Source organism: Myxocyprinus asiaticus, chromosome 17 (assembly GCF_019703515.2).
Source record: "Myxocyprinus asiaticus isolate MX2 ecotype Aquarium Trade chromosome 17, UBuf_Myxa_2, whole genome shotgun sequence".
NCBI lineage: Eukaryota > Metazoa > Chordata > Actinopteri > Cypriniformes > Catostomidae > Myxocyprinus > Myxocyprinus asiaticus.
This window is the reverse complement of record NC_059360.1, coordinates 29,830,442-29,857,711: the sequence shown is the minus strand read 5'-3', so window position 1 is coordinate 29,857,711 and position 27,270 is coordinate 29,830,442. Positions and strand designations below refer to the sequence as shown.

At 38.1% G+C, this 27,270-nt stretch overlaps 3 protein-coding genes across 4 annotated transcripts in view; 2 read left to right on the top strand and 1 right to left on the bottom strand.

Annotated features, from left to right (window-relative positions):
* Window positions 1–1,211, top strand: part of LOC127454823 (uncharacterized) — a 65,710-nt gene extending 64,499 nt beyond the window's left edge. For both annotated transcript variants that reach the window (XM_051722272.1, XM_051722273.1), the window contains one exon: window positions 144–1,211. In XM_051722272.1, the coding sequence (XP_051578232.1) occupies window positions 144–232 (89 nt within the window). In that variant the 3' untranslated portion in view covers window positions 233–1,211. The remainder of the gene's footprint in view (window positions 1–143) is intronic.
* rtn4ip1 (reticulon 4 interacting protein 1) lies at window positions 1,209–16,934 on the bottom strand. The gene is made up of 9 exons (XM_051722275.1): window positions 16,496–16,934; window positions 15,469–15,620; window positions 15,108–15,176; window positions 14,828–14,952; window positions 9,885–9,933; window positions 9,496–9,632; window positions 9,232–9,415; window positions 7,271–7,363; window positions 1,209–1,471 (listed from the first exon to the last, which is right to left on the bottom strand). The coding sequence occupies exons 1-9, from the start codon at window positions 16,749–16,751 to the stop codon at window positions 1,349–1,351; spliced, it is 1,188 nt and encodes a 395-aa protein (XP_051578235.1). The 5' UTR covers window positions 16,752–16,934; the 3' UTR covers window positions 1,209–1,348.
* A 127-nt stretch (window positions 16,935–17,061) lies between these two features.
* qrsl1 (glutaminyl-tRNA amidotransferase subunit QRSL1) lies at window positions 17,062–26,611 on the top strand. The gene is made up of 11 exons (XM_051722274.1): window positions 17,062–17,136; window positions 17,432–17,591; window positions 17,912–18,010; window positions 18,110–18,206; window positions 19,405–19,566; window positions 19,948–20,123; window positions 21,249–21,361; window positions 22,099–22,291; window positions 23,075–23,192; window positions 23,702–23,907; window positions 24,515–26,611. The coding sequence occupies exons 1-11, from the start codon at window positions 17,074–17,076 to the stop codon at window positions 24,730–24,732; spliced, it is 1,605 nt and encodes a 534-aa protein (XP_051578234.1). The 5' UTR covers window positions 17,062–17,073; the 3' UTR covers window positions 24,733–26,611.
* The last annotated feature ends 659 nt before the right edge of the window (window positions 26,612–27,270 follow it).

The window sequence follows — 27,270 nt, the reverse complement described above, 5'->3', positions numbered from 1 at the left end:
CTAAGATGACACAAAGACAAAAGTTACTGATTGCAACTTTAAAACCTAAATACTATATGTGTGGAAAAAGCCAGTGGGGGTTGAAATCTTAAAAGAAGTATTTTACCTTTTTGATTTATTTTCCTTTTTTCTATTTTCTCCAGGTGGCCAACAGTATGATAAAAACCAGGTGATTCTCAACACTTTTAATGAACAGAAAACAAACCAGAGGTGGACCGTGGAAATCCTTTAGTGCTCGAGTCACAACACAATGAATTTCTGTCACTCCTTAATAATCAGTAGAAGCTCTGAAAGAGGACATTTTGCAGTTCGTCTTCAAGACCAATGCCCTGTCCCGGGGTGGAACGGTATGGGGGGCTTTGGATCGAGATTACAGCACTCTAAATGAGTCATGCCTCGATGGACATTGAACTTCAACTGCATGAACTACATCAAGGACCCTTTTTCACTTTAGATGGTTAAGACATGATGTGTTCATATGATAATAGATTAGACCTATCCCAATTTCACATTCAACTTTGCAGAGTCAGAGGAACATAATTAAGAACAGCCCTGACTGCAATACTATGATATTATCCCAGGGGGCACTCTAGCATTAATATTTGCTGCACTTCAGGTGATGTTTTTTCATTCTTCTCAATGTCAGGCAGCAATTTAATGCCACTCTCTCACTCAAAACAGAATGTGTGACCTTATCCACATATATAATGTTACAGTTGAAGTTAATGTGAATTTTTCACATTTAAATTTGATAGCAGCAACTCTAATGAAACTTTTAAAGAAAAACCATTGCTCGTATAAACATTTCTATTATGTCTTGCTGATCTGGCATCAGTTCACTCCTGTTCACATACTTGCATTCATTGGAAAGGCAACTGATCCTAGATCAGCTGTTCTGCTCTCAAAGCTTTCTTGCTCTTTCCAGATAAGGATTTGCTTTTTGTGTACATTTTCGAAAGATGTAATGTTTTTAGTGAACGATAAAAGTATCTCTTTTATAACGTGATAAACTGTCACTTTTGGAGGTTCATGTTCAAAATTCCAAAATATACTGTTACATTTTAAATAACGTGAGTTTATTGTTGCATTGTTTTCAAATCATTTATTAATGAGAGATGCAATTAAGCTTATAAAAAGAGCATATACTGTACAGTATATGACATGATAAAAATGGACCTCAATCGACCAAAATAAAGACACTGTTAATCTAATGGCCATATTCTTTTAATTCAACAGAGATGGGAAAATGTTAAAGGTTTAACAGCTTTAAACATTTTTAAACTAGATTGCTCTGTTACCATGATGACACAGCACAACCATCACAAGTTTGTTTATTTGGTTGCTATGGTTAATCTTCCTGGTCCTTGGTGATGGTAACCACAGTTTTTCCGCGAGCATGGCCCTCCTCCACTTTCTGAAAAGCTTGAGGCACCTGAGCAAAAGAGAACACTTCCTCCACCACGGGACGGATCTACAAAAAGTTGGATGAAAAGAGAGATGTACAAAAGTTACAATTAAAGTTTATTTATTTCCTGGGAGCACATGGTTGTAGTACAAATAATGCTTGCAAAAACAAAACTGGGCTGCACCTTTTAAAATGTGAACTCAAAAACTAAACTAGAATTTTGGCATCACATTAATCAAGATAATCTAATGTATATTCCACTGAATGTAAATGTGCTTGCGTTGCATTAAATCAGCGCTACTCAACACGCGCCCGCGTTATATCATCATCAGAAATATATTTATCAGCAGCCTATCAAATCTATATGAATTGTGGGGTGTTCATTTTCATGAGGATGTACGCTAGTTCTCTACATTGCTTAATCACGTTAGAGAGGGAAAAATAATAACATCTGAGTATGGCTGATGTTATGAGAACGGCGGCCAATAGACATGTGAGTTCACGCGCGGTCAGTCAAACATGCGCACTCGCAATCTCACTTAACACGACGCGAATCGGTCGCCTGTTTAGTTTCTCTTTCACATCTAGTGAAAATTGAGATTTATAGTAAAAGCCAAGGACTTAAATATTGATCTGTCTCTTATCTACAGAGCAGAGATATTTAAAAAAAAAAAAATCAGCATTTGTGTTCAGAAGAAGAAAGTAAGTTATACATATCTGGGATGGAGTGAGGGTGAGTAAATGATGAGAGAATTTTCATTTTTAGGTGAACTAAACCGTTAACTAACATGCCAACATTCTTACTGTAAAAATGTTTAATTTATAATTTTATTATATATATATATATATATATTAATATACACATACATACAGGTGCTGGTCATATAATTAGAATATCATCAAAAAGTTGATTTATTTCACTAATTCCATTCAAAAAGTGAAACTTGTACATTATATTCATTCATTACACACAGACTGATATATTTCAAATGTTTATTTCTTTTAATTTTGATGATTATAACTGACAACTAAGGAAAATCCCAAATTCAGTATCTCAGAAAATTAGAATATTGTGAAAAGGTTCAATATTGAAGACACCTGGTGCCACACTCTAATCAGCTAATTAACTCAAAACACCTGCAAAGGCCTTTAAATGGTCTCTCAGTCTAGTTCTGTACGCTACACAATCATGGGGAAGACTGCTGACTTGACAGTTGTCCAAAAGATGACCATTGACACGTTGCACAAGGAGGGCAAGATACAAAGGTCATTGCAAAAGAGGCTGGCTGTTCACAGAGCTCTGTGTCCAAGCACATTAATAGAGAGGTGAAGGGAAGGAAAAGATGTGGTAGAAAAAAGTGTACAAGCAATAGGGATAACCACACCCTGGAGAGGATTGTGAAACAAAACCCATTCAAAAATGTGGGGGAGAACCACTACAAAGACGTATGCAAGACATGGGTTTCAGCTGTCGCATTCCTTGTGTCAAGCCACTCTTGAACAACAGACAGCGTCAGAAGCGTCTCACCTGGGCTAAAGACAAAAAGGACTGGACTGCTGCTGAGTGGTCCAAAGTTATGTTCTCTGATGAAAGTAAATTTTGCATTTCCTTTGGAGATCAGGGTCCCAGAGTCTGGAGGAAGAGAGGAGAGGCACACAATCCACGTTGCTTGAGGTCCAGTGTAAAGTTTCCACAGTCAGTGATGGTTTGGGGTGCCATGTCATCTGCTGGTGTTGGTCCACTGTGTTTTCTGAGGTCCAAGGTCAACGCAGCCGTATACCAGGAAGTTTTAGAGCACTTCATGCTTCCTGCTTGTGACCAACTTTATGGAGATGCAGATTTCATTTTCCAACAGGACTTGGCACCTGCACACAGTGCCAAAGCAACCAGTATCTGGTTTAAGGACCATGGTATCCCTGTTCTTAATTGGCCAGCAAACTTGCCTGACCTTAACCCCATAGAAAATCTATGGGGTATTGTGAAGAGGAAGATGCGATATGCCAGACCCAACAATGCAGAAGAGCTGAAGGACACTATCAGAGCAACCTGGGCTCTCATAACACCTGAGCAGTGCCACAGACTGATCGACTCCATGCCACGCCGCATTGCTGCAGTAATTCAGGCAAAAGGAGCCCCAACTAAGTATTGAGTGCTGTACATGCTCATACTTTTCATGTTCATACTTTTCAGTTGGCCAAGATTTCTAAAAATCCTTTCTTTGTATTGGTCTTAAGTAATATTCTAATTTTCTGAGATACTGAATTTGGGATTTTCCTTAGTTGTCAGTTATAATCATCAAAATTATAAGAAATAAACATTTGAAATATATCAGTCTGTGTGTAATGAATGAATATAATATACAAGTTTCACTTTTTGAATGGAATTAGTGAAATAAATCAACTTTTTGATGATATTCTAATTATATGACCAGCACCTGTATATATATATATATATATAAAATCATAAAAATTAAGAGTGCGGCCCTCAATGGTACAGGGATCCTTGTCTTGTGGCCCCTGACCATTCCAAAGTTCAGGAGCCCTGCATTAGGTGGTGCTATCATACTGGTACAAGTTTAGTGATTTAATCTTGGGTGTGGTGTGGTGTAATGGTAAAGGCTCAGAGCCTTTTGGCAAGGCTCAGGTTGCTGGTTTAACATCAAAAATACGCAAACCATAAGCTGTAAACATTGTACATGTCAGCAATAAAATACACCTCCAAAATAAAGGTTAAATGTAAAAAAAAGTCTGACCAAATAAATAGAGCCATTATATTATCAAATCAAATAGATATTAAACAATTTCTTTCCAAGAATCTTTCCAAAACATAAGTCTCCTTTAAAGACACTGATTTTGAAGTCGAGAGTGGAAGACATAAATAAAGGTGATTACCAAACAAACAGAGGACATGCAGGCCCAACAGCTCAATGTTTTAAAAGAAATAGAAGATGAGATATTGTTTTTATGTTGCCCTACGTATCACTTAGTATGGGATTTTTTTTTTTTTAAAGACCCCCTTCAGTGAAAATCAAGTTAAGCTTTTAACATATGTTGTTTTTTATATGCTAGAAGACATACCATGAGTGAAATCAGCAGTCAACACCATGGCTGAGCATTTTTGCCTTAGAACAGCAGTGTACCATAGCCAGTCTCAAAAACTAATTTGCATATTCGTAGATCCGCACATACTAAATGAGGCAAAAGTGTAGACTTCTATCCAAGCCATTTTGAGGCAAGAAGAGAATATTTTCATGGAAAAAACTTTTAAATATGTAATTTTGATTAACAAAGATGAGTTTTTAGGAGTTAAACCAGTGACTGGAGAGGGACTTTAATGTTAAAATACAGTTTATGATCCTGTTTACTGTTTATTGTACTGTAATTACACACACACACACACACACAGAGTAAATATATATATATATATATATACATACAGTATATATACAGTAGATATATACAGTAGATAGACAGATAGATAGGAGTAAAGGTTTCAACAGGAAGGAAGCGGGTTGGCAGTCCAGGTAAATCAGCTTTTATTCAAGCGTACAGCTTCGCAGACAAAGTATAGGCTTTTCAGCTTCACGCAACACTAAACAGGCTTTCAGATACATACGTGGCTTTTCAGCTTCACGCAACTCTCTCTGCCTCACTGCTCCACAGATAGATAGATAGATACAAATATATATATATATATATATATATTAGTATACTATATTAAAGTAAAAGAAACAGTTTTTTTATATACAAAAATACCATACAGTTGAAGTAAGAAGTTTACATACACCTTAGCCAAATGCATTTAAACTCAGTTTTTCACAAGTCCTGACATTTAATCGTAGAAAACATTGCCTGTCTTAGGTCAGTTAGGATCGCTACTTTATTTTAAGAATGTGAAATGTCAGAATAATAGTAGAGAGAATAATTTATTTCAGCTTTTATTTCTTTCATCACATTCCCAGTGGGTCAGAAGTTTACATACACTTTGTTAGTATTTGGTAGCATTGCCTTTAAATTGCTTAACTTTAAATATTTTGGGTAGCCTTCCACAAGCTTCTCACAATAAGCTGCTGGAATTTTGGCCCATTCCTCCAGACAGAACTGGCGTAACCGAGTCAGGTTTGTAGGCCTCCTTGCTCGCACATGCTTTTTCAGTTCTGCCCACAAATTTTCTATTGGATTGAGGTCAGGGCTTTCACAACATGATGCTGCCACCCCCATGCTTCACGGTTGGGATGGTATGGTGTTCTTCGGCTTGCAAACCTCACCCTTTTTACTCCAAACATAACAATGGTTATTATGGCCAAACAGTTCAATTTTTGTTTCATCAGACCAGAGGACAGTTCTCCAAAAAGTAAGATCTTTGTCCCCATGTGCACTTGCAAACTGTAGTCTGGCTTTTTTATGGCAGTTTTGGAGCAGTGGATTTTTCCTTGCTGAGCAGCCTTTCAGGTTATGTCGATATAGGACTTGTTTTACTGTGGATATAGATACTTGTCTACCTGTTTCCTCCAGCATCTTCCGAAGGTCATCTGCTGTTGTTCTGGGATTGATCTGCACTTTTCGCACCAAACTATGTTCATATCTAGGAGACAGAATGCGTCTCCTTCCTGAGCGGTATGATGGCTGCGTGGTCCCATGGTGTTTATACTTGCGTACTAATGTTTGTACAGATGAACGTGGTACCTTCAGGCATTTGGAAATTGCTCCCAAGGATGAACCTGACTTGTGGAGGTTGATTTATTTAGATTTTCCCATGATGTCAAGCAAAGAGGCACTGAGTTTGAAGGTAGGCCTTAAAATACACCCACAGGTACACCTCCAATTGACTCCAGTTAGCCAATTAGCCTATCAGAAATTAATTGACTAATTTCCTAAAGGCTTGACATCATTTTCTGGAATTTTACAAACTGCTTAAAGGCACAGTTAACTGACCCACTGGAATTGTGATATAGTCAATGAAATGTGAAACAATCTGTCTGTAAACAATTGTTAGAAAAATTACTCATGTCATGCACAAAGTAGATATTTTTTTATAATTTCAACCTAAGTGTATGTAAACTTCTGACTTCAACTGTATATATACAGTATTTACAAAGTTATACTGTATATATCTTTAATATTATAGTTTCTTTCATACTGTGTATTTCTACTCTTTTATTAACCTGCCATTAAATTGATAAATTAAACAACTCTGAGTATTGCATAACACTATTTGTGCTAATCACAAGCTTCATTGAAATGACATGTCTTGTGTCTGATAACTGTCCCACTCTAAACAGACATGCACTAGGTTTTGCACAATTTTTTTTTCCAGTGACTAATGGAATAAAAATCACACAGATTCTTCATGATCACCGTAGACGGTTCAGATTTACAGTAATAATAATCATAATAATAATAATGACACCCATCATGAGGTTTCCGACCCATCATCATATTGCTGCTCCTGCCATGGAACACAGCCAAGATGTCATAAAATGTTTTAACTATGAGTTTTGAATAAATGCATAAATAAACAAATGCACTCGGCAAATGCACACACTTGTGCTCACACACTTAAATTGTGTATGTCATAAAAAAAACTTTGTGGAGTATGAAGACTTTTTGTAGTGATTCCACTCTCAGGCCATTGTGTGTGTTCCGAGGGGTTTAAATGTTCTTCTCACTCATAATAGTTAGATTAGAGCCCACAACCAGAGTCTTATACCAAACTAATTACTCACTAGACTGAACTGAGACTGAAGACTGAACTTTAGAAGAGAATGGTCATCATCTACACAAGATTTGAATCTAGTGAAGAATCGAGACAAAAAAGGAGAAAGCAGTTCCTCACACATATCAAACACACACAGACTACTGTACCTTTCCAGCATCAACCATTTCGCTGATGTCATCCAGTGTAGGACCGCTAGGAGCAAAGAAACCCCAGCGATAGTGCACTCCTTTCCTGAGGTGCTAAAAAGAGAGAGAGAATTACTACTGAGTAACATTCTTCCTCTGCATCTTTGACTTGACAAAAAAAAAAAAAAAAAGAAATCCCTTCTACACTTCTGATTTCATCCATTTTATCTTCATCCATTCTGGGTTAGTGTATTAATGAATTTCTTCTATCCCTAAATGCATTAATGTGTCATGCCAGTGAAAGGAAAGTGTGTTTGCCAATGTAATATAAAATTCTAGCCATTTAATGAGAGAATAATGTGAGATCACTTCCCAAGTGTTTGCGTCAGGTATTTCCAATATGAGTGTAATTGTGCAACTGTGTCAGAATAGGAATAGTCTGAATTTGGAAAATACAAATACATATACAAAATATAAAAGTGTGTGTGTCGGTGTGTATTGACCCATGTGTGGATTTCCTACTGAAACCTCAAGCCACTGCAAGCACAGTGTTCTGACAACAAACCAGATTGTCATCAAATCCCCCACTCAACCACATGCATCTATGACTAGGAATTAGCTTTAAAATCTTTTCCAGCAAACACACACTCTCCTTAATAAAGGGCATTTTTGATATTTGCATTGTGCATCCTGTCCCCTTCATACATTGTATACAGTACAAACCAAAATTTCACAGTTCTAAATAAAAGATGTGAAAATGTGAAATGACACACTTTTTTTTATAATAGTATAATACATTTTATTATAATAGTATAAGGATAAAAGACTGCTTTTCCTTTACTATACAGTCCAACTAGGTCATATTTGTCTACAAAGCTAAATTCAAGCACCAAAGGACAAGCACTTAGATCTGATGAACTAAAGGTTTAAGATAATGAGAAACATACAATGAGTTCAGTCAGGTGTGTCCAAATGTTTGATTGGTACCGTGTTAATCAAGCAGCAACAATATAAGCACTGCTACAGAGCAGCTTTAGTGTATTACTCATTTGGAATGAATAAAAGCTAAATAAACCCAGTGTCTTCCCCATTTCCACCCTCTCCAGTGAGTCATTTCTGAACACTAGTTGGGTCTAGTTTTTGTGTGTAGGAGCTGGGAGGGGAGCCCCTTTTATCAACACCTCCATCTACTTTTTTCAAGTTTCTTTTCCTAAAGGCTCTTGACATTTTTAAGAGTAACAGAGCATTTTAACAGAAGCACTTACTTTATTCTTAAGTGATTCAGACAGGCTGCTAATTCACCCACACATCCATCTGAGCACATTTTTAAAGCATGAAAAGGTCATGGTCATAAACTGATAAACCAAAACCAATAAAGATTCTTGAAAATGTTAGCTTGACAAAGCCAGCATACTGTTATTTTCATGACATGGTTTAGGGTTTTTTCAAAATTCCTAAACCAAGTTAAATTATCAATTGTAACTCCTCCTAGAGCTTTCAAGCTACATCCACCAAACTTGGCAAAGACGTTCAGACTGTTCAGGAATAGTGTGATATGTCTTTTCGAACTGATTAGACTCATGGTTTTCACACAGCGGACAATCAAATCTTTGAAAAGTCCCATAGACTAACATTGATGGAATGCTCAAATGGGCCAATGGAATGCTCAATAATTCCAACACCAACTGTCAAAAAATGGAAATGTAAACAAACCCACAAAAGGCTTGTGGTATGCTTTATGTATCTATCCATGTGACAGTCTGTATGACTATCTACCTAGCTAGTTGTTTGTCTTCCTGTAATGTCTGTATAACCATCAAACTTCAAAACTGTAAAACTACTTGAAACGTTCAGACAAAGCTGTCAAGCCAACATCAAAGTTTGTCTTGACAAACTCTACAATCTAGCTGTCATTGCTGCTTTTAAACCCAGCCACTAATTTGAGATGTTACTTCATCAGCACATGTATTGGAAATTTCTACCTTCAGCACTTTCTTTGCTATGGTGACTCCAGACTGCATCATTCCATCTGCGAGGCCCAGTAGGTCTGTGTTATGCAGGAACGGCGTTACTAGTGTAACATACTTTGCACCATTCCAAGGTTTCAGAAGACCCAGTGCCCATTTCTCAGTTTCTCCCCCAATATTATCTAAAATTAAATCAAACCTGAAAGAGAGAGAGAGAAAAAGATTCAATATTCCTCAGCGTCCACCAAAAATACAAATTGGTTGCCCATGTTTACTAACTTTTGTAAAGTCTGTAGTTGCTTTTCGACCGGTCCAGCAGTGTAATCCACAACATCATCAGCGCCTAGATCTCTCACCAGCCGCTCGGCATTCTGTGAACACGTTACAGTCACATGGGCGCCCCAGGCCTTTACCATCTGTAGAGAGGTAAAAATCGGCATTAAAACTGAATCATGCTTTCAATGACATATCAGCGTTACAGAAATTTCTTATTGGATCATTAAGAAAGGGGATGAAATATAGAAGATAATCTGTTATGTGACTCCATTTTAAACATTTGTAATATGGCTTGGGCATTAAGTGGCCTACATGATATCATGCATCCTCGATATAAGGAGGATGAAACTTAGAAAAATGCATATCATCATTATCATTATTACTATCATCACCTGTATAGCGAAGGTTCCCACACCTCCAGATCCTCCGAGAATGAGCACACTGTATGTTGAATTGAAAGACAGGCATGAGTTACAGCCAGACAACTTTCTCAAACAGCTATAGAAGTGTGAAGATTTTAATCTAAACCTCTAGTGATTGTAGTGATAGTTGTAGTGATAATCACACATTTATGTATGTGGTTTAATCCATGTCTTCAGAAGCGATCCAATCAATTTTGGGTGAGAACAGACCAAAATGTTAATCCATTTTCACTATAAATCTTTACATCTGCAATCTCCTTGGTGATCATGATTTCAAGCTCGAGTATGCTTCCTAGCGCCATCTAACACTCTGCGCATGCATCAAGCACCAGGAAGTGTAATCAAGCTTGAAATCATGATTGTGCCTAGAGACTAAAATGGCAAGATGTTCAGTAAAAAACCAGACTTGTGGAGGTTCAAATTTTTTTTCTGAGGTCTTGATTTTCCCATTATGTCAAGCAAAGAGGCACCGAGTTTGAAGGTAGGCCTTAAAATTTATACACATGTACACCTCCAATTGACTCCAATTAGCCTATCAGAAGCTAATTGGCTAATTTCCTAATGGCATGGCATCATTTTTTTGGAATTTTCCAAGCTATAATATATATATATATATATATATATATATATATATATATATATATATATATATCATATATATATATATATATACACACACACACACACACACACACACACACACACACACACATATATATATATACATATTATTTTATTTTTATTTTGCATGTTTCTTAGGGGCTACTAGTTACAAATCAAAAAGGGGAATGGAAAATGCACACTGCACTCATGTTTGGGTCTCAGGAGGATATATAAGATCTTTCAATTTGACATTTAATAGAAATTCTAAAAATTTTACTGGTGAAACCCTTTTAAACACATCCAATAAAGAATTTTCTGATTAGAACCATTGTCTGGTTTTATTAAAAGCAGGACAGTCCGGTACAATATGCTTAATAATCAATGGTATCCTACAAAAATCCCATGTTGGTGGTTCTTCACTTTCAATAAGAACACATGTGTAAGTCTTGAATGACCAATGCAATACATTGTGTATACAGTTTGATCATGTGTAGATTCAAAAGGAAAAAAAGGGAAGCATCTTTCATTTATAACAGGATTGACTTCATATAGTTTGTTATGGACACACTCATCCCATCCACCACTTTTTTGCGATATTTGAGTTCATTATAGGTTTGAGATCTGATGGTGGGATTTGACATTCTGTAATTCTAAATTTGAGAGCTTCCTTAGCAGCAGTGTCTGCCTGGCAGTCCAATATAATCTGGTACCCAAGAGAAAATTATGTTACATTTTTGTCTCCATAAAAAATCCACTTTAGCTATTATGCTGACAATTATGGGGTGTTCTGTCTTTAAAGATTCGAATGTTTGAAGTAGGGCCGGGCAGTACATCGACTTCTTAAGGTACACTATACTGCCAAAAGTATTCGCTCATCTGCCTTTAGACGCATATGAATTTAAGTGACATCCCATTCTTAATCCATAGGGTTTAATATGACGTTGGCCCACCCTTTGCAGCTATAACAGCTTCAACTCTTCTGGGAAGGCTTTCCACAAGGTTTAGGAGTGTGTTTATGAGAATTTTTGACCATTCTTCCAGAAGCGCATTTGTGAGGTCAGACACTGATGTTGGACGAGAAGGCCTGGCTCGCAATCTTCGCTCTAATTCATCCCAAAGGTGCTCTATCGTGTTGAGGTCAGGACTCTGTGCAGGCCAGTCAAGTTCTTCCACACCAAACTCACTCATCCATGTCTTTATGGACCTTGCTTTGTGCACTGGTGCACAGTCATGTTGGAACAGGAAGGAGCCATCCCCAAACTGTTCCCACAAAGTTGGGAGCATGGAATTGTCCAAAATCTCTTGGTATGCTGAAGCATTCAGAGTTCCTTTCACTGGAACTAAGGGGCCAAGCCCAGCTCCTGAAAAACAACCCCACACCATAATCCCCCCTCCACCAAACTTCACAGTTGGCACAATGCAGTCAGACAAGTACCGTTCTCCTGGCAACCGCCAAACCCAGACTCATCCATCAGATTGCCAGATGGAGAAGTGTGATTCGTCACTCCAGAGAACGCGTCTCCACTGCTCTAGAGTCCAGTGGTGGCGTGCTTTACACCACTGCATCCGACGCTTTGCATTGCACTTGGTGATGTATGGCTTGGATGCAGCTACTCGGCCATGGAGACCCATTCCATGAAGCTCTCTACGCACTGTTCTTGAGCTAATCTGAAGGCCACATGAACTTTGGAGGTCTGTAGCGATTGACTCTGCAGAAAGTTGGCGACCTCTGCACACTATGCGCCTCAGCATCCGCTGACCCTGCTCTGTCATTTTACGTGGCCTACCACTTCGTGGCTGAGTTGCTGTCATTCCCAATCGCTTCCACTTTGTTACAATACCACTGACAGTTGACTGTGGAATATTTAGTAGCGAGGAAATTTCACGACTGGACTTGTTGCACAGGTGGCATCCTATCACAGTACCATGCTGGAATTCACTGAGCTCCTGAGAGCGGCCCATTCTTTCACAAATGTTTGTAGAAGCAGTCTGCATGCCTAGGTGCTTCATTTTATACACCTGGGGCCATGGAAGTGATTGGAACACCTGAATTCAATTATTTGGATGGGTGAGCGAATACTTTTGGCAATATAGTGTATATCGATATATTTTCAAATGAGATATAGGATGAGACAATACCATTTATATTGATATAGTTTGATGTTTGATGCCAGCAGCCATATCACCCTGTACTTCAAGACCAGTTGCCCACTGAAGCTAAGCAGGGTTGAGCCTGGTCAGTACCTGGATGGGAGACCTCCTGGGGAAAACTAAGTTTGCTGCTGGAAGAGTTGTTAGGGAGGCCAGCAGGGGGTACTCACCCTGCGGTCTGTGTGGGTCCCATTGCCCAAGAATAGTAATGGGTAAACTATACTGTAAAAAGGTGTTAAACCAAGGTCCTGACTCTCTGTGGTCATTGAAAATTCCAGGGTACTTCTCAGAAAGAGTAGGGGAGTAATCCTGGTGTCCTGGCCAAATTCTCCCCATTGACCCTTCTCAATCATCACCTCCTTCTAATCCCCATCCATTAGTTAGCTCTGGAACTCTGTTCTCTCCTCTCCATCAATATCTGGTGTGTGGTGAGCATACTTGTGCACTATGGCTGCTGTTGCATCATCCAGGTGGATGCTGCACACTGGCGGTGGTTGAGGAGAGTCCCCTTTTCACTGTGTAAAGTGCTTTGAGTGTAGTACATTTATATAATACTTATATTAATACTTATATAAATGTAAAGTTCATCCATTCATTCATGCATACCTCAATGCCAAGTATGCTGACCCAGCTACTAGTGACCTGTTGGACATGGCATCACTTGTAGATTCACGGTTCAGGGCCAAATACATCCCAAGTGAAAAGACTGATGCATAGAAACATAAAGCTGTCTTGGAGGCGGAGTCTCTACTGGCTGATCAGGGCAGATGTCAGTCTGTTTCAGCTGTGCCCACTGTGCCCGAGCCTGCAGACCAAGAAGCAGCAGTGCCATCAAAAGCTAAGAAGTCGTCGTCACTGGCAAGCTTCTTCAAGCAGAGCACAGCAACCAGCACCACACTGACACAGAGGGAGGCAATTTAAAATGAACTTTCAAGCTACTTGCAGTCAGTTAGTGTAGAGAGTGATACAGATCCTCTCGAATGATGGAAGGAACATGAAATTGTCTTTACATCACTGAGCCACTTGGCAAAGAAGTATATTTTGGTACCAGCCACCAGTTCCCCTTCCAAAACGATTTTTAGTTTCAGTGGTAACATTGTAACCTGCCACAGGGCATCCCTGAAGCCTCTATGTTTAGACTTAACTACTTTGTCAGAGCAAGTAGGCCTGTTGTTATTTTTGTTCTGTTTACATTTTTATTGTTATTTGCACAGCTGTGTATTTTGTTAAGCAGGAGAGGAAGACCTGTAATTGTAGTTTGTTATTGTTGTTGAAAACAACTGAAGGAGCATTCTCAGAGATAGCCTATATTAAATAAAAATAGGCCTATTTATTTTATATAATTTTATGTACATGTTTTGCAGCTGTATATTTTCAGACAGGGAAGGAAACCCTGTCTTTACATTTTATTTTGATCACAGTCTATTTTAATAAAAGTGCTTATGACATCTCACATGTGGCTTTGACTTACAAATGAACAATTAGCCCACTTCGTAGAAAATACCGAGATATACATTGTGTATCGCCATTCAGTCTGAAAATACCGAGATATGTTTTTTGGTCCATATCGCCAAGCCCTAGTTTGAAGGCAAGATTTTGAATCTGCAAATTAAAAAGTACCATTGTTGTGCACTCTCTATCTGTTCTAGAGCTAGGAGCAAAGCAAGGGTGAATCTACCAAATAAAGTAGCACATTTGTATACTGATACTGGTATTCAACCTTGTAATCAGAATCAGAATCAGAATCAGCTTTATTGCCAAGTATGCTTACACATACAAGGAATTTGTCTTGGTGACAGGAGCTTCCAGTGTACAACAATACAAAACAGCAGCAAGACTTTTAAAAAATAATTACAATTGAATAAAAAATAGATATTGAAAAGAAAAAATTACATATAGAATACACAATATACCTTTTAGTTAATTAATTAAATTAATGCTATGAGGACATAATCAACTGGATAAATCAGACCAATTAGAGGCAGGAGATTGTACAGAAACAGGCCGTTTTTGCTTCTGTGCATTTAAGTCTTTGTAGTTTGCTCTCTTCCCAAGTGAAATTATAAAAACAGCACATGCTCCACCTTGACTCGACATGAGCAACAGACAATTACTAGAAGTTTGAAAAGGGAGATGAACCCAAACCAACAAGTACTTGCCGTTTCTTAGCACTGTTGTCCTTGTTCAGGCCGCCAGTGTTGACGATGGAGGACCAGGCCGTTGCAGCCACATACGGAATTGCTGACGCTTCAACGTGACTCAGCGATTTGGGCTTGTGTGACACCTAAAACACAGTCACGAACAATTAACTTTTTAGGAAGGACCCAAAGTTTAGCCTGTTGAACTGTGCTCTAAATCTACATATGTAAATGAGTGGTGTGTTACATGTTTGTACAGGTTTATTTTTGCTTTTCTACAAAATGCGAGACAGAACATTACCTCATTGGCACTAAGTACTACAAACTCTGCCAGACTACCTTGCTTCCATGGAGGGATGGCTGCCCACACCTGACAAAGGAAAAACAAACAGACAAACACTTCAGTGCGTGTCTGATAATGGCTTTTCAGTAAGAGGATGAGATCTGAACATGAGTGGGGTTCTGGGGTCAATTGCATTAGTTCCATTGTTTTGGTTTTATTGAGTTTGATAGTTTATCAAAGAAACACTAAGTGACTTATGCAGATCCTTGACTGTTTTAAGTATATTAAGATGTTTTTCCTCAAAGGCAATTCAGAAGTCTTGAGCAAATTATGCCCATACGACATACTATCACATTGAATTAATTACAGAACAGGGCACCTGATCTCCTGGTTTAAAGTAGTTCACATCCAGCCCACATTCCATGATGACTCCGGATACATCACGCCCCAGGATAAGTGGAAACTCACTGCCTGACTGGTTCATGTTTAGTGGGTCACGTTTCATGGCCATAGTAGCCGCCCCATAACCACCTACATGACACATTAAAGAAAGATAGTCTTTATTGAGTACATTATGACTCTTATCAGTCTACAGCCCATTCTTAGCTATAACACATGTCAGGCCAGTCCCAGCATGCTGTGTGACTCATCATTTCAACACAATAAGAGGACTGTTTTTACATGACTTTTGCATACAGCTAAACTGCCGTCAAGAGATACTGAATAAATTCAATTCAAAAACAATTCAAAATGTATTTTAAGACCGATTCATAAAATAAATGTTTTACAAAACTACACCGTCAACATACCCGCAGTTACACATGGCCTTTTGAAGCTTAAGTCTGTAATTTCCACGCCACTAGCATCAAAAACAATCACTGTTTTCAAGCAGATTCAGAAAAAACTTTATTGGTTCCAAACAATTCAAAACAAGCTTCCATTGGTTGTACACACAGATAGTACTGCCCTAAACTCACACCATTGGTTGAGCCAATGTTGCAGTGTTGTTGAGCTCAAACAAACAGAGCAATGTTTTGATAGAGCCACAGAGACAGTTACATTTTCTGGTGAAATTAACCTACAAATGGTTTACAAGCTGTTTGTTAAGTTTGTAAGCTTGTCAATCTTATCTGAAGTTCAGAGTTTAGGCTAAATGGGAGCTCACGACGACTTTGAAGCCTGATATAGGGGCATAGTTCAGAAATATTGACATTAAATATAAATATTTAATACATTATATAAAAAATATTCATATTCACTGTACTTCAGAATTATGACCTTGTGAAAATGACAGCCATGAACTGGACCACGTGAGATGTCCACATTCAGTTTGAAATACCGAAAGATAATTGATTTAGCATAAACACAAACAGAGCAATGATGCGGACTGCACACCCGTCACATACCCCTCATACTGATGTCAATGGGGTTAATGCCCGCAGCGTGCACCTTCACGATTACTTCATTGGGATAGTGGATGATGGGAAGCGCCGCGTTCTTGGTGAACCTCAACACGTCGTTCTTCCCGTATTTATCGATCACCCATGCGGGCATCACAGTCCTGCGGGAGGCTGAGACACTGAAGCTCCGAAAATGACCTCCGTGACCCCTCAGCGTGGACACCAACCACCGGCGACACATGAGATGAGTGTAGAGATGCATATTTTGTTAACTTAAATAATCCAGCGCGCTCGTCATGAGATCAGCAGCACAATCAAAGCATAAGTATCGTAGTGCTGCACATTCACACTCTCTTACAGTCTCTCGTTAACCCGTCGTTGATTAGTTGTATTAACTACATAATAAAACTCTCTGAGCATTACAAAAAGAGCGTCCTATGCCCTGCAAAGTCGGAACAAACCGGTGGACTTGAACTTTCACATTACAGATTGAACCAATCACAGGCTGGAACGCTGTTCGATTGGCCAATCAGAAGAGCAGAGATGATGGAACGTAAGCGTCAGCGAGGTCAATAGAAGGTGTCATGGCGGCCTCCAATGCGGCATGTCGTCCTGCAACAGCGATGCTCGGCCTGTCTATTAGAGAGGTTTGTCCTCACTTTAACTTTACTGAATTATACTGTCAAATGTGCTGTTGTGCTGCGCGTTGCATTGCGTAATCTGCCCTGTTTTGGTGTTTTGAATAGTCGTCTAATAAAATTACAAGACGTGCAAATGTGTCCATATTTCTGTAGTCATATATTGTGTTATGTATAAGTCTCATATACAGCAGTGTTAGAACATGGCTTGTAGTGTCAGACTTAAACTGTTCTGAATACGGTATGCTAATTAATTAATAAAATAAACAAAAATCCTTCTTTCTCTTTTAAACCCCTTCTGCAGATCTCCCAGGCACTGAGGGAGGGGAGGGTATCTGCCACTGAACTCTGCAAGAAATGCATCAACCAAATACGGAGGACACAGTACCTCAATGCTTATATCACCATCACAGAGGAGAAAGCCATGGAACAAGCTCAGAGAGCAGACAACAGGCTATGCACAGGTAAATATGTGGTGTGTGTGTACATACTTAACCATAGTTTGGGGACAAAATGTAGCTTCTGAGACATTCGGGATACCATTAATTGGAAAACATATTCATAAATAAAGCAAATATTATTTAAAATGCTAAATCTTTTGTTTAGGGGTAGAGTAAGGGTAATCTTGAGCTATAATTATTAGCTCAATATTAAAGCAATATATGTGTATGACAGTTCCCATTTAGATAGCTAAGTAAAAAGGTGCGTGTGTGTGTTTCTTAAAATATACATATTTATTTGTAGGCTGATATAATTTTCATGTGCCTCTATTTGTTTTTGTAAGGTAAACCTCTTGGTCCTCTGGATGGCATTCCCTTCTCTGTGAAAGACAACTTCTGCACAGAGGACATCGAGACTACCTGTGCTTCAAACATGCTTAAAGGTTAGCTCAACTAGTTTAATAACACAAGATTGATGCATAAGCTTACTGTATATCAGATAGTTTATGAGCTGTTCCCAATCCTTTTCATTGAAATTGTAGGTTACATTCCTCCATTCAATGCAACAGTTGTGCAGAAGCTGTTGGATCAAGGTGCAGTACTTGTTGGAAAAACAAATTTAGATGAGTTTGCAATGGGGTAAGAAGTGCACACACAAATACATGCACATACTAAATACTGGAGGTCGATAGTGGATTTTGCTGATTCCGACAACTAAGGTGGTAGAAAAGGCAGAAAACCGATTTATTGGCTGATAGTTTTTAAAATCAGTTTATAGAATGTTGCAACATTTTCTTAGTCGGCACAGACATACAGGCCAGAGTCCAAAATGAAAAAAATCTCAGATGTAATTACACCTTGTGCGACCTTCGGGACATTTTTGTGTTTTTCATTTTTGTTTTTTTGATCATTTTGGCTGTGTTAATGCCAACAGCATAAATTTTGCCAGAGGTGTGTATTTTTTGGGGAATTTTTATATTTCAACCTCAGTTCCTATAATACATCTATAATACACTGTGTACACAAAATAGTTACACTTAGGACCTTCAGGACAAAAATTGAATAAATTATGCAGCTAAAATTGTGTGGGTGTGTTGGTATGGATGTCAGAGTGTGTTTTGTATGTGTGTATTGAGATGTGTGTGTGTAAAAAATAAGTGGCATTATGTAAACAATCTGGCATTTAAAGGGTTAAAATCCCGAAGATGAATTAATCAGGACTGATGTTGGTTAAAAAAATTAAATAATTGAAAATGGAAAATAATATTAATATATAAATTATACCTCTGAGTAACTTCTTTAAATTGACGCACAAGGGTTAATGTTTCACCCAAATCCCTATAATAATCAGAAAGAAAGATTGGGTGCATAATGTGGGACTTTTAACACTAAACAAGCCTGAAACACACTGGGGACTCTTATTTTGAAATGATGGAGACTTGGCTCTGTTACAATGCTTTATATTTAATATTTACCAAAATTAAGATTTTTGTAGCCTATATATTATTATTATAATGACAATATATGAAGTTGGAGACACTATGTATGTGCAGACGAGGGATGTTTCCATATAGGCACATTTTTCTTTGCATGCCCTAGCTTCAATTTAAAAAACATAATTATCAGAGGAACACGGAGGAATAAAAAAAAACTATTGGCATCGGCTTAGATTTTTAAAGATAACCGATAGTTCCAAAATGCAACTATTGGCACCGATTAATCGGTAAAACCGATGTATCGGTCTACCTCTACTAAATACATGCTGTTTTATGGCAATTTCTGGATAATCTGTAAGAGAGTACATAAGTGGATTTTTTTTTTTTCTCTCTCTCTCAAGAGCTGGCAGTACAGATGGAGTGTTTGGTCCAGTTCGGAACCCATGGAGCTATGCAACCCCATACCGTGAGCAGAACCGGGGAGATCCACATTCTGACTGGGCAATCACAGGAGGAAGTTCAGGAGGAAGCGCAGCGGCAGTGGCATCTCTAAGCAGCTTCCTGTGAGTCTGAAACTTTTTTTTTCTTTTAATAATTCTGAAACACATTCTGTTACTTGTCATGAGTTAGAATAAGCCTGGACATTTCCTGTAATACACACACACATTTAGTAAGTTCTGAGCACCATATGAGCAGGTGACCTCAAATGAATGCACAGGAACAACTCTTTCTTTGTCTGAAATAATATCTGATATCAAATTTGGCCAGTATAGATATAGACAGTTAAGATCAATTAAGCATTTAGTATTGTTTGATTAATCACACATAAGTTCCTATACACAGTTATGTACAGTATCTATGTACAAAAGATAGTCTTACATTTGACTACAGATAGTATGTGTTTTATTTTCTGGTCTATTCTATATGTTCTCTTTTTCTCTTAGAGCATTAGGGTCTGATACAGGAGGCTCTACACGAAACCCTGGTTCCCTCTGTGGAGTCGTGGCTCTGAAACCCACTTATGGCCTGCTCTCCCGTCATGGACTCATCCCTCTGGTGAACTCAATGGATGTGCCGGGAATCATGACCAGGAGTGTCCATGATGCTGCTACAGTTTTGAGTATGAGAGCTGTTATCCATTTAAATTTACATTTAAAGTTACATTCTGGGGTCTTTAGAGATCTATCAAAAATGGATCTACAAAATGCCCAGATAGTATAACATTTTAATTAGAACATAATAGAATAGAATATATTCTGATATAGTTTTGTTTTATTTTTCATATATCAAAGAGATGATGTAACAAATATAGAACATGATTCATTACTTCCACGCTGAAATTTCATGAGACGCAACTGGCGGTCAAACACATATTGAGCTACACACAATATAATCTACACATAAGCTACACGAGTATTTTCTAAGCCACTTTTGAGTCTAAATCGATGCACAACTTACGGTACATATTTCAGTAGTACACCCAGATGACGATAGCCAAATCATACTGTTCATGTGTTACACTTGCTATTATTTACTTGGATGTTTTTCATCAAATAGAAATGTCAAATGTAAATCAAGTCAATCACTGAAACAGCAGTGCCACCTTGAGTAAGAAATATCATGTATAAAATGTATACGCATATGGGATACTGATAATTCACTATTGTCACACAGAAAATCAATGTGATATAGTAGTAATTTGTATGAATATAGCACTCATTTGTCTTGTATTAAAAAAAGAAATAGATATCCTGTGATGGTAAACTAATACACAAATAATCATAAAAATAAGATTTATGGAAAAGCAAAAAAAAAAAAACACTATTACATAGAGTATTTAATGACCCTATACACTTTTGGTAATCAAGCAGTTATAAATACATATAGCAATCTTGAATTATTATTTTCTTTTTTTTTTTTTTACACTATCCAGAAGAGAACGGTTGAGGAATACTAAAGAGGTGTAGGCATAACTCCAAAAAATGGATGAAGTACAGGGGTGGAATGAGCTCTGTTGCTCGTTTCACATGAGAATGTGGCCTTTCTTAAAGGTGCAGTAGCAAAAAACACCCTTGAGGATCAGAGAGAGGGTGGAAAATGTCATTAAAACCAAAAGTAGGACAGTTTTTGCCACACACAAAAAAAAAAACAAAAAAAAAACTTTACTGACGTGAACAGGGAAAAAGTTAAAATGTATGATAGGGTCTCTGTAAAGTCTAAATTTTCAGATGTTTTTGTGTTTTAGGGATTCTGCAGGGTCTAGATGAGAGGGACTCAACAACTGTCCAGGCACCCAGCACCCCACCCAGTCTTCCTGAAGATTTTGACATTAAAGACTTGTGTGTTGGCATACCAAAGGTAAAGACCTTCAGAGTCAAACCATCCACTGGGTGACAGCAGCCCAGTGTGGTTAATAGCAGTGGTGGTGACTACATAGTGATTGAGAATCAAGGCTGCTGGGAGGCCTGGGTAGCTCAGCGAGTATTGACGCTGACTACCAACCCTGGAGTCGCAAGTTTGAATCCAGGGTGTGCTGAGTGACTCCAGCCAGGTCTCCTAAGCAACCAAATTGGCCCAGTTGCTAGGGAGGGTAGAGTCACATGGGGTAACCTCCTCATGGTCGCGATTAGTGGTTCTCGCTCTCAGTGGGGTGCGTGGTAAGTTGTGCGTGGATCACGGAGAGTAGCATGAGCCTCCACATGCATAGTCTCCACGGTGTCATGCACAGCGAGCCACATGATTAGATGCGTGGATTGACTGTCTCAGAAGCGGAGGCAACTGGGACTTGTCCTCCGCCACCCGGATTGAGGTGAGTAACCGCGCCACCACGAGGACCCACTAAATAATGGGATTTGGGCATTCCAAATTGGGGAGAATAGGGGCTAAAAAATTATATATATATATAAGAATCAAGGCCGCTAACCCAAAGTTTATTGAGTGAAACAAACAAACACAGAATTTTTTTTTGTAAAGCAGAAAAAATGTCCTTCCCGTACATAAAAATATTGTATATGTATGTAGATAACAAGTGTGCATCTAACATAATACAGCATTTAGATGTGCGTGGTATTGGAATAAAGCTTCTATGGTGTTAGGAGTATCACGCCCCAGGCATGTCAAAGGAAACTCTGGCCCAGTGGAGTCGAGTTGCAGCCATGTTTGAGCAGGCGGGAGCGAGGGTACAGGAAGTGTCTCTCCCACACACACAGCACTCCATCGTCTGTTACCACGTCCTGTGTTGCTGTGAGGTAGCATCCAATATGGCACGATTTGACGGCCTTGAATACGGTACAAATAAAAAGCTTTAAGATTTTGAAAATCTTGAATTAACATGTACATGATGGCTTTAAAGGAATATTCCGGGTTCAGTACAAGTTAAGCTCAATCGACAGCATTTGTGGCATAATGTTGATAACCACAAAAATTTATTTAGACTCTTCCGTCCTTTTTTAAAAAAAAAAAAGCAAAAATCGAAGTTACAGTGATGTACTTACAATGAAAGTGAATGGGGCCAATTTTTAGAAGGTTTAAAGGCAGAAATGTGAAGCTCATAATTTTATAAAAGCTCTTGCATTAATTCTGTCAAAACTCATGTCTTATTTGAGCTGTTAAGTTGTTTAAATTGTCATTTCTACAGTCATTTTAGGGTTTGTTGACATTATATCGTCATGGCCTTGAAGTTATAAAATTGGCTATAACTTCACGTAGAAAAGTTTAGTAAACCAATTTATCACACTAAAATCATGTTAACACACATTTTGTTTGTCTTGTGGCTGTACTTTTGAAAAGGTGAGTATTTCAAAGTTTATGGACTGGCTCCATTCACTTCCATTGTAAGTGCCTCACTGGAACCTAGATTTAAGCTGTTTTTAAAGAAAACGAGGGACGAGTCAAAATTATTTTTGTGGTAATCAGCATTATGACACACATGCTGTCAATTGAGCTTAACTTGTATTGAACCCGGAATATTCCTTTAATGTAAAGCTACAGTTAAAGTTATGTTGAAACATCTTCATTTAAACAAAAGAGCGAGTGATGCTGATAAAGTGTTGATTCCCTTGGTCTCCTCAGGCCATCGCAGTGCAGTCGACAGCTCTACAGACGCCATGTATGCCACCACAAGACATGAAGGCTTTAACAATGTTGTCCGCAGAAGAATCCTCTCAGGGAACTACTTCCTTCTGAAACAGTACGTGCCTATCAAAAGAGAACTGCTGAAATTTCAGATAATTGACACATTTACTGTTTAGTTTTTATAGCCACATCTCTCACACACACCCTCTACAGAGGTGTGCCACTGTAGCAAACATCCACATGCCTCCCTGCCTCATTTGTACTGCTGTTACCACTGCACATTGGTCATATATTGGTAATATATTCTTACTGCCACCTGATTGTTTTATCAAGTGCTCAAATGGTAGAAGATGGTGCTAGCAATGCCAAGGTCATGAGTTTGATTCCCAGGAAACCCACATACTGATAAAATGTGTACTTTGTTGAATACACTGTGTTGCTTTGTATAAAAGCGTCTATCAAGTAAACAGTGTAAATGTAAATATGCAGGAGTTTCAAAGGTGTTGTAGTTTTCATGCAGTCATGCCTTGGTTTTGATCTCATAGAGGGTGGTTACCAATGTCAATATTGTGAACCTAAAGCTAGTTTTGCACGTATGTCACCACCATATCCCTGTCTTCACAGAAACTACACGCATTACTTTGTGAAAGCTCAACAGATCCGGCGTCTCATCGCTGAGGATTTTAAGCACGTGTTCCGCTCCGGCATAGATGTTCTCCTCACACCCACAACACTTAGCGATGCAGCATGCTACTCTGACTTCATACAGGAAGACAACCGTACACGCAGTGCACAGGAAGACGTCTTCACCCAACCTGTCAACATGGCAGGTATGAACAGGAAATGGATTCAAGAGAGAATTTACCTCACTAAAAGGAAATGCAGTTTCCATAGCGGTCTATCCTTTGCACATCCTTGAGAGCTCAGCTGGTATTACCTGCCCAAACATGGTCTGCATCACCTGATTTAACAGGTGAATTACTTAAGCTGAAGTCACTCTGGGAGTTTTGTGTGGTCACAACAAGTTTGAAGGGCATGTGACCACCAGCTGAATACAAGCTCTGAGGACAACCGGGTTGTCTCCTCCAGCAATATAAACAAACTTTGAGTCTCTTAAGAGTCTAAAATTACATTTTTTGTATTTATTTTTATGGAACAATAAATGGTTGAGTTCCTTTAGGTGAACTGTTGGCACTAGCAATGCTAAGGTCATGGGTTTGATTGCCAGGGTACACACAAACTGATAAAAAAAGTTACAAGTTTGCTTTTTTAAAAGTTCTGCCGAGTGTAGAAATTGAAATCTTAACAACAAAACAAATGTTCTGTAATTCAGAGAACAAATGACGTATCCATTCAACAAAAAATGTGGTAAACAGATGAATCGTTTTGGATTTGCTAATGTTTTTGCACAAGATTTTAACACTTTTCCTGCCACAGGTCTGCCTGCCATCACTGTGCCAACAGCCCTCTCACACAGAGGTCTTCCTATCGGCCTGCAGCTGATTGGTCAGACACTACAGGACTGGAAGTTGTTGACTGTAGCCCACTGGATGGAGCAACAGCTCAACTTTCCAATGATCCATTTCCATGGAGCCTCAAATGAGAACGAGGTGGACAGAGCAGTCAGAGAAAGCATGCATACTGTAGGACCATAACCAAAACACTGAGACAGAACATTTAAAGAACAGGGGAATTGAAACCTTTAAGGGTTAAATTTGGTGTAAATGTACAAAGCAGAAGTGAAATTGAATGACTTTATGCTGGTGCATCAACACACAATACTGTGTATATATAAGTCTCGATATGCTGTAAGCAGGGCTCTGTGATTTCACGTTCATTCGCCTTCTTTAAATAACTGATCATATTTAGTGTGTTAGTGCTATGATCAATAGAGCCACTGACTCAAAAGCAAAAATATTAAATGTACTAATGCTGATATTTATGCAAAATTATAAATTAATTCTACAAATATATATATATATTAAAAAAAAGGTTTAGGGTTGAAATAAAAGCTTTAAATTTCATTTTAACAGAATGTGGTTTTAAAAAATGAAAATGTTTTTTTTTAATGTAAAGGTGAAGTGTGGAAGTTGAAGAATGGAACTGCAAAAATAATGACTGTTTTCAAACAAGTTTCCTGAACACTCTGTCCTCTGTCTGCCATTGGTTGTCCAACAGATAGTCCCGCCCCAGACTCACGGCATTGGTTGAGCTGAAGTTGCTGTGTCGAGTTGGCCGGGATGCTCAAACAATTAGAGCAATGTTTTGACAGCACCACAGAGCCATAATGTTCACACTTTTCGGGGAAAATCGGCATACAAATTGCTTACAGTTGTGTCTGCATGTTAAGATGGGATAGGAGCAAGAATTTTAACATTGGAAAAAATCACACAGTTCACCTTTTAAACAAATATTCCGGGTTCAAAACAAGTTAAGCTCAATCGACAGCATTTGTGGCATATTGATTACCACAAAAATAAATTTTGACTTGCCCACCCTTTTCTTAAAAAAAAAAAAAAAAAAAAATCTGGGTTCCAGTTAGGCACTTACAATGGAGGTGAATGGGAACTATCCGTAAGCGTTAAAATACTCACTCTTTCAGAAGTATAGCCACAATACAAACAATATGCGTGTTATTGTGATTTTAATGTGATAAAATTGCGTACTAACCTTTTCTTACTAACTTCGTTGCCAGGACGACATAATATCTACTAACTCTAAAATGACTAATGATTTGTTCAACAGCTTTACAGCTCTAATAATACATGTTTTAAAAGTATGAATGAAAGTGATTTTAATGAAATTATTAAGCTTCAAATATTTGCCTTTAAACCCTCCAAAAATTTACCCCATTCACTTCCATTGTAAGTGCTTCACTGTAACCTCGATTTTGCTTTCCTTTTTTTTTTCTTTTTTTTTTTTAAAGAAAAAGAAGAGGGACGAATCTAAATACATTTGTGGTAATCTACATTATGCCACAAATGCTGTCGATTGAGCTCGACTTGTATTGAACCCAGAATATTCCTTTAATGTGAACTTAAACATTACAAATTGTAACTGTTATAGCAGTTTTCGCTCTAGCACTTTTTGCGCTGCATTCATGGCTGGTGGCCGATTCTGCAGCTGTTACTTTAAACAGGTTTTGTAAAAGGATGAAATTTTGGAAGTAAAAACTGAATGAAGGTACAAAAACCCTCTTCATCTTTTCTACAATCCGACAACATTCTATTTGACAAAAATGTACTATATAATCTTTGTGGTTCTCCAGAAGAATTTGTCAGTTATAAAAGATCTGTATCTGCACAATTTGCACAACAGAAACCCAAGTAGTAATCATAATGTTTTACACAGTTTAACTCTGAGGAAAGTGCACACACACATCCTGTTTCTAACGAACGATGACACTCTCTTACACCACTTGAGTTGAGCTTCTGTTATATTCTGAGTGTGAGGTTTGTGTTTATAATTTTTCTTTATGGCTGTAAAGGTTGTTTATTGAATAAAGGCAGATGGCCCTGGATTGTCTTCACTGTTGTGGTAAGCACACTGTCATGTGACCCTTAAAGGCATAGTTCACCCAAAAATGAAAAGATTTTTGGAAGAATATTTGAATGCAAGTAAATAATGACCAAAACTTTGAAGGTCCAACAAGCAGATAAAGGCAGTATAAAAGTAATCCAAGTAACTCTAGTGGTTAAATCCATGAATGTTTTACTATAAATTCTCCTCCCAGTAGGTGGTGATATGCCCAGTGAATGGAAACAAATTTTGTGAAAGTTGAAGTTTATAGTAAAAAATTATTTAAATATTGATCTGTTTCTCACCCACACTTATCATATCGATTCTGAAGACCGATTTAACTACTGGACTCTTATGGATAACTTTTTTGCTGCCTTTATATGTTTTTTGCACCTTCAAAGTTCTGGCCACCATTCACTTGCATTGTGAGGACCTACAGAGCTGAGATATTCTTCTAAAAATCTTTGTGTTCAGCAGAAGAAAGTCATTCTGAGATGGCATGAGGTTGATTAAATGATGAGAGAATTTTCATTTTTAGATGATCTACTGTATATCCCTTTAAGAAACATTTTGAACATTTTTTAAACTATTAATCATGTGCTAAATTCTACTCTTGTATTAAAGGTGTTTGATATCCTATCCCAGCTTAATGTGGATACAACCATAAATAAGCC

Coding starts and splice junctions, on each gene's coding strand:
- qrsl1 (XM_051722274.1), top strand. CDS start 17,074: ATGGCGGCCTCCAATGCGGCATGTCGTCCTGCAACAGCGATGCTCGGC. Junction 19,567..19,947: donor GCATCTCTAAGCAGCTTCCT/GTGAGTCTGAAA, acceptor TTTTTCTCTTAG/AGCATTAGGGTCTGATACAG. Junction 21,362..22,098: donor TGTGTGTTGGCATACCAAAG/GTAAAGACCTTC, acceptor CTATGGTGTTAG/GAGTATCACGCCCCAGGCAT.
- rtn4ip1 (XM_051722275.1), bottom strand. CDS start 16,751: ATGCATCTCTACACTCATCTCATGTGTCGCCGGTGGTTGGTGTCCACG. Junction 15,621..16,495: donor CATTGACATCAGTATGAGGG/GTATGTGACGGG, acceptor TGTGTCATGTAG/GTGGTTATGGGGCGGCTACT. Junction 7,364..9,231: donor TAGCAAAGAAAGTGCTGAAG/GTAGAAATTTCC, acceptor CTCTCTTTTTAG/CACCTCAGGAAAGGAGTGCA.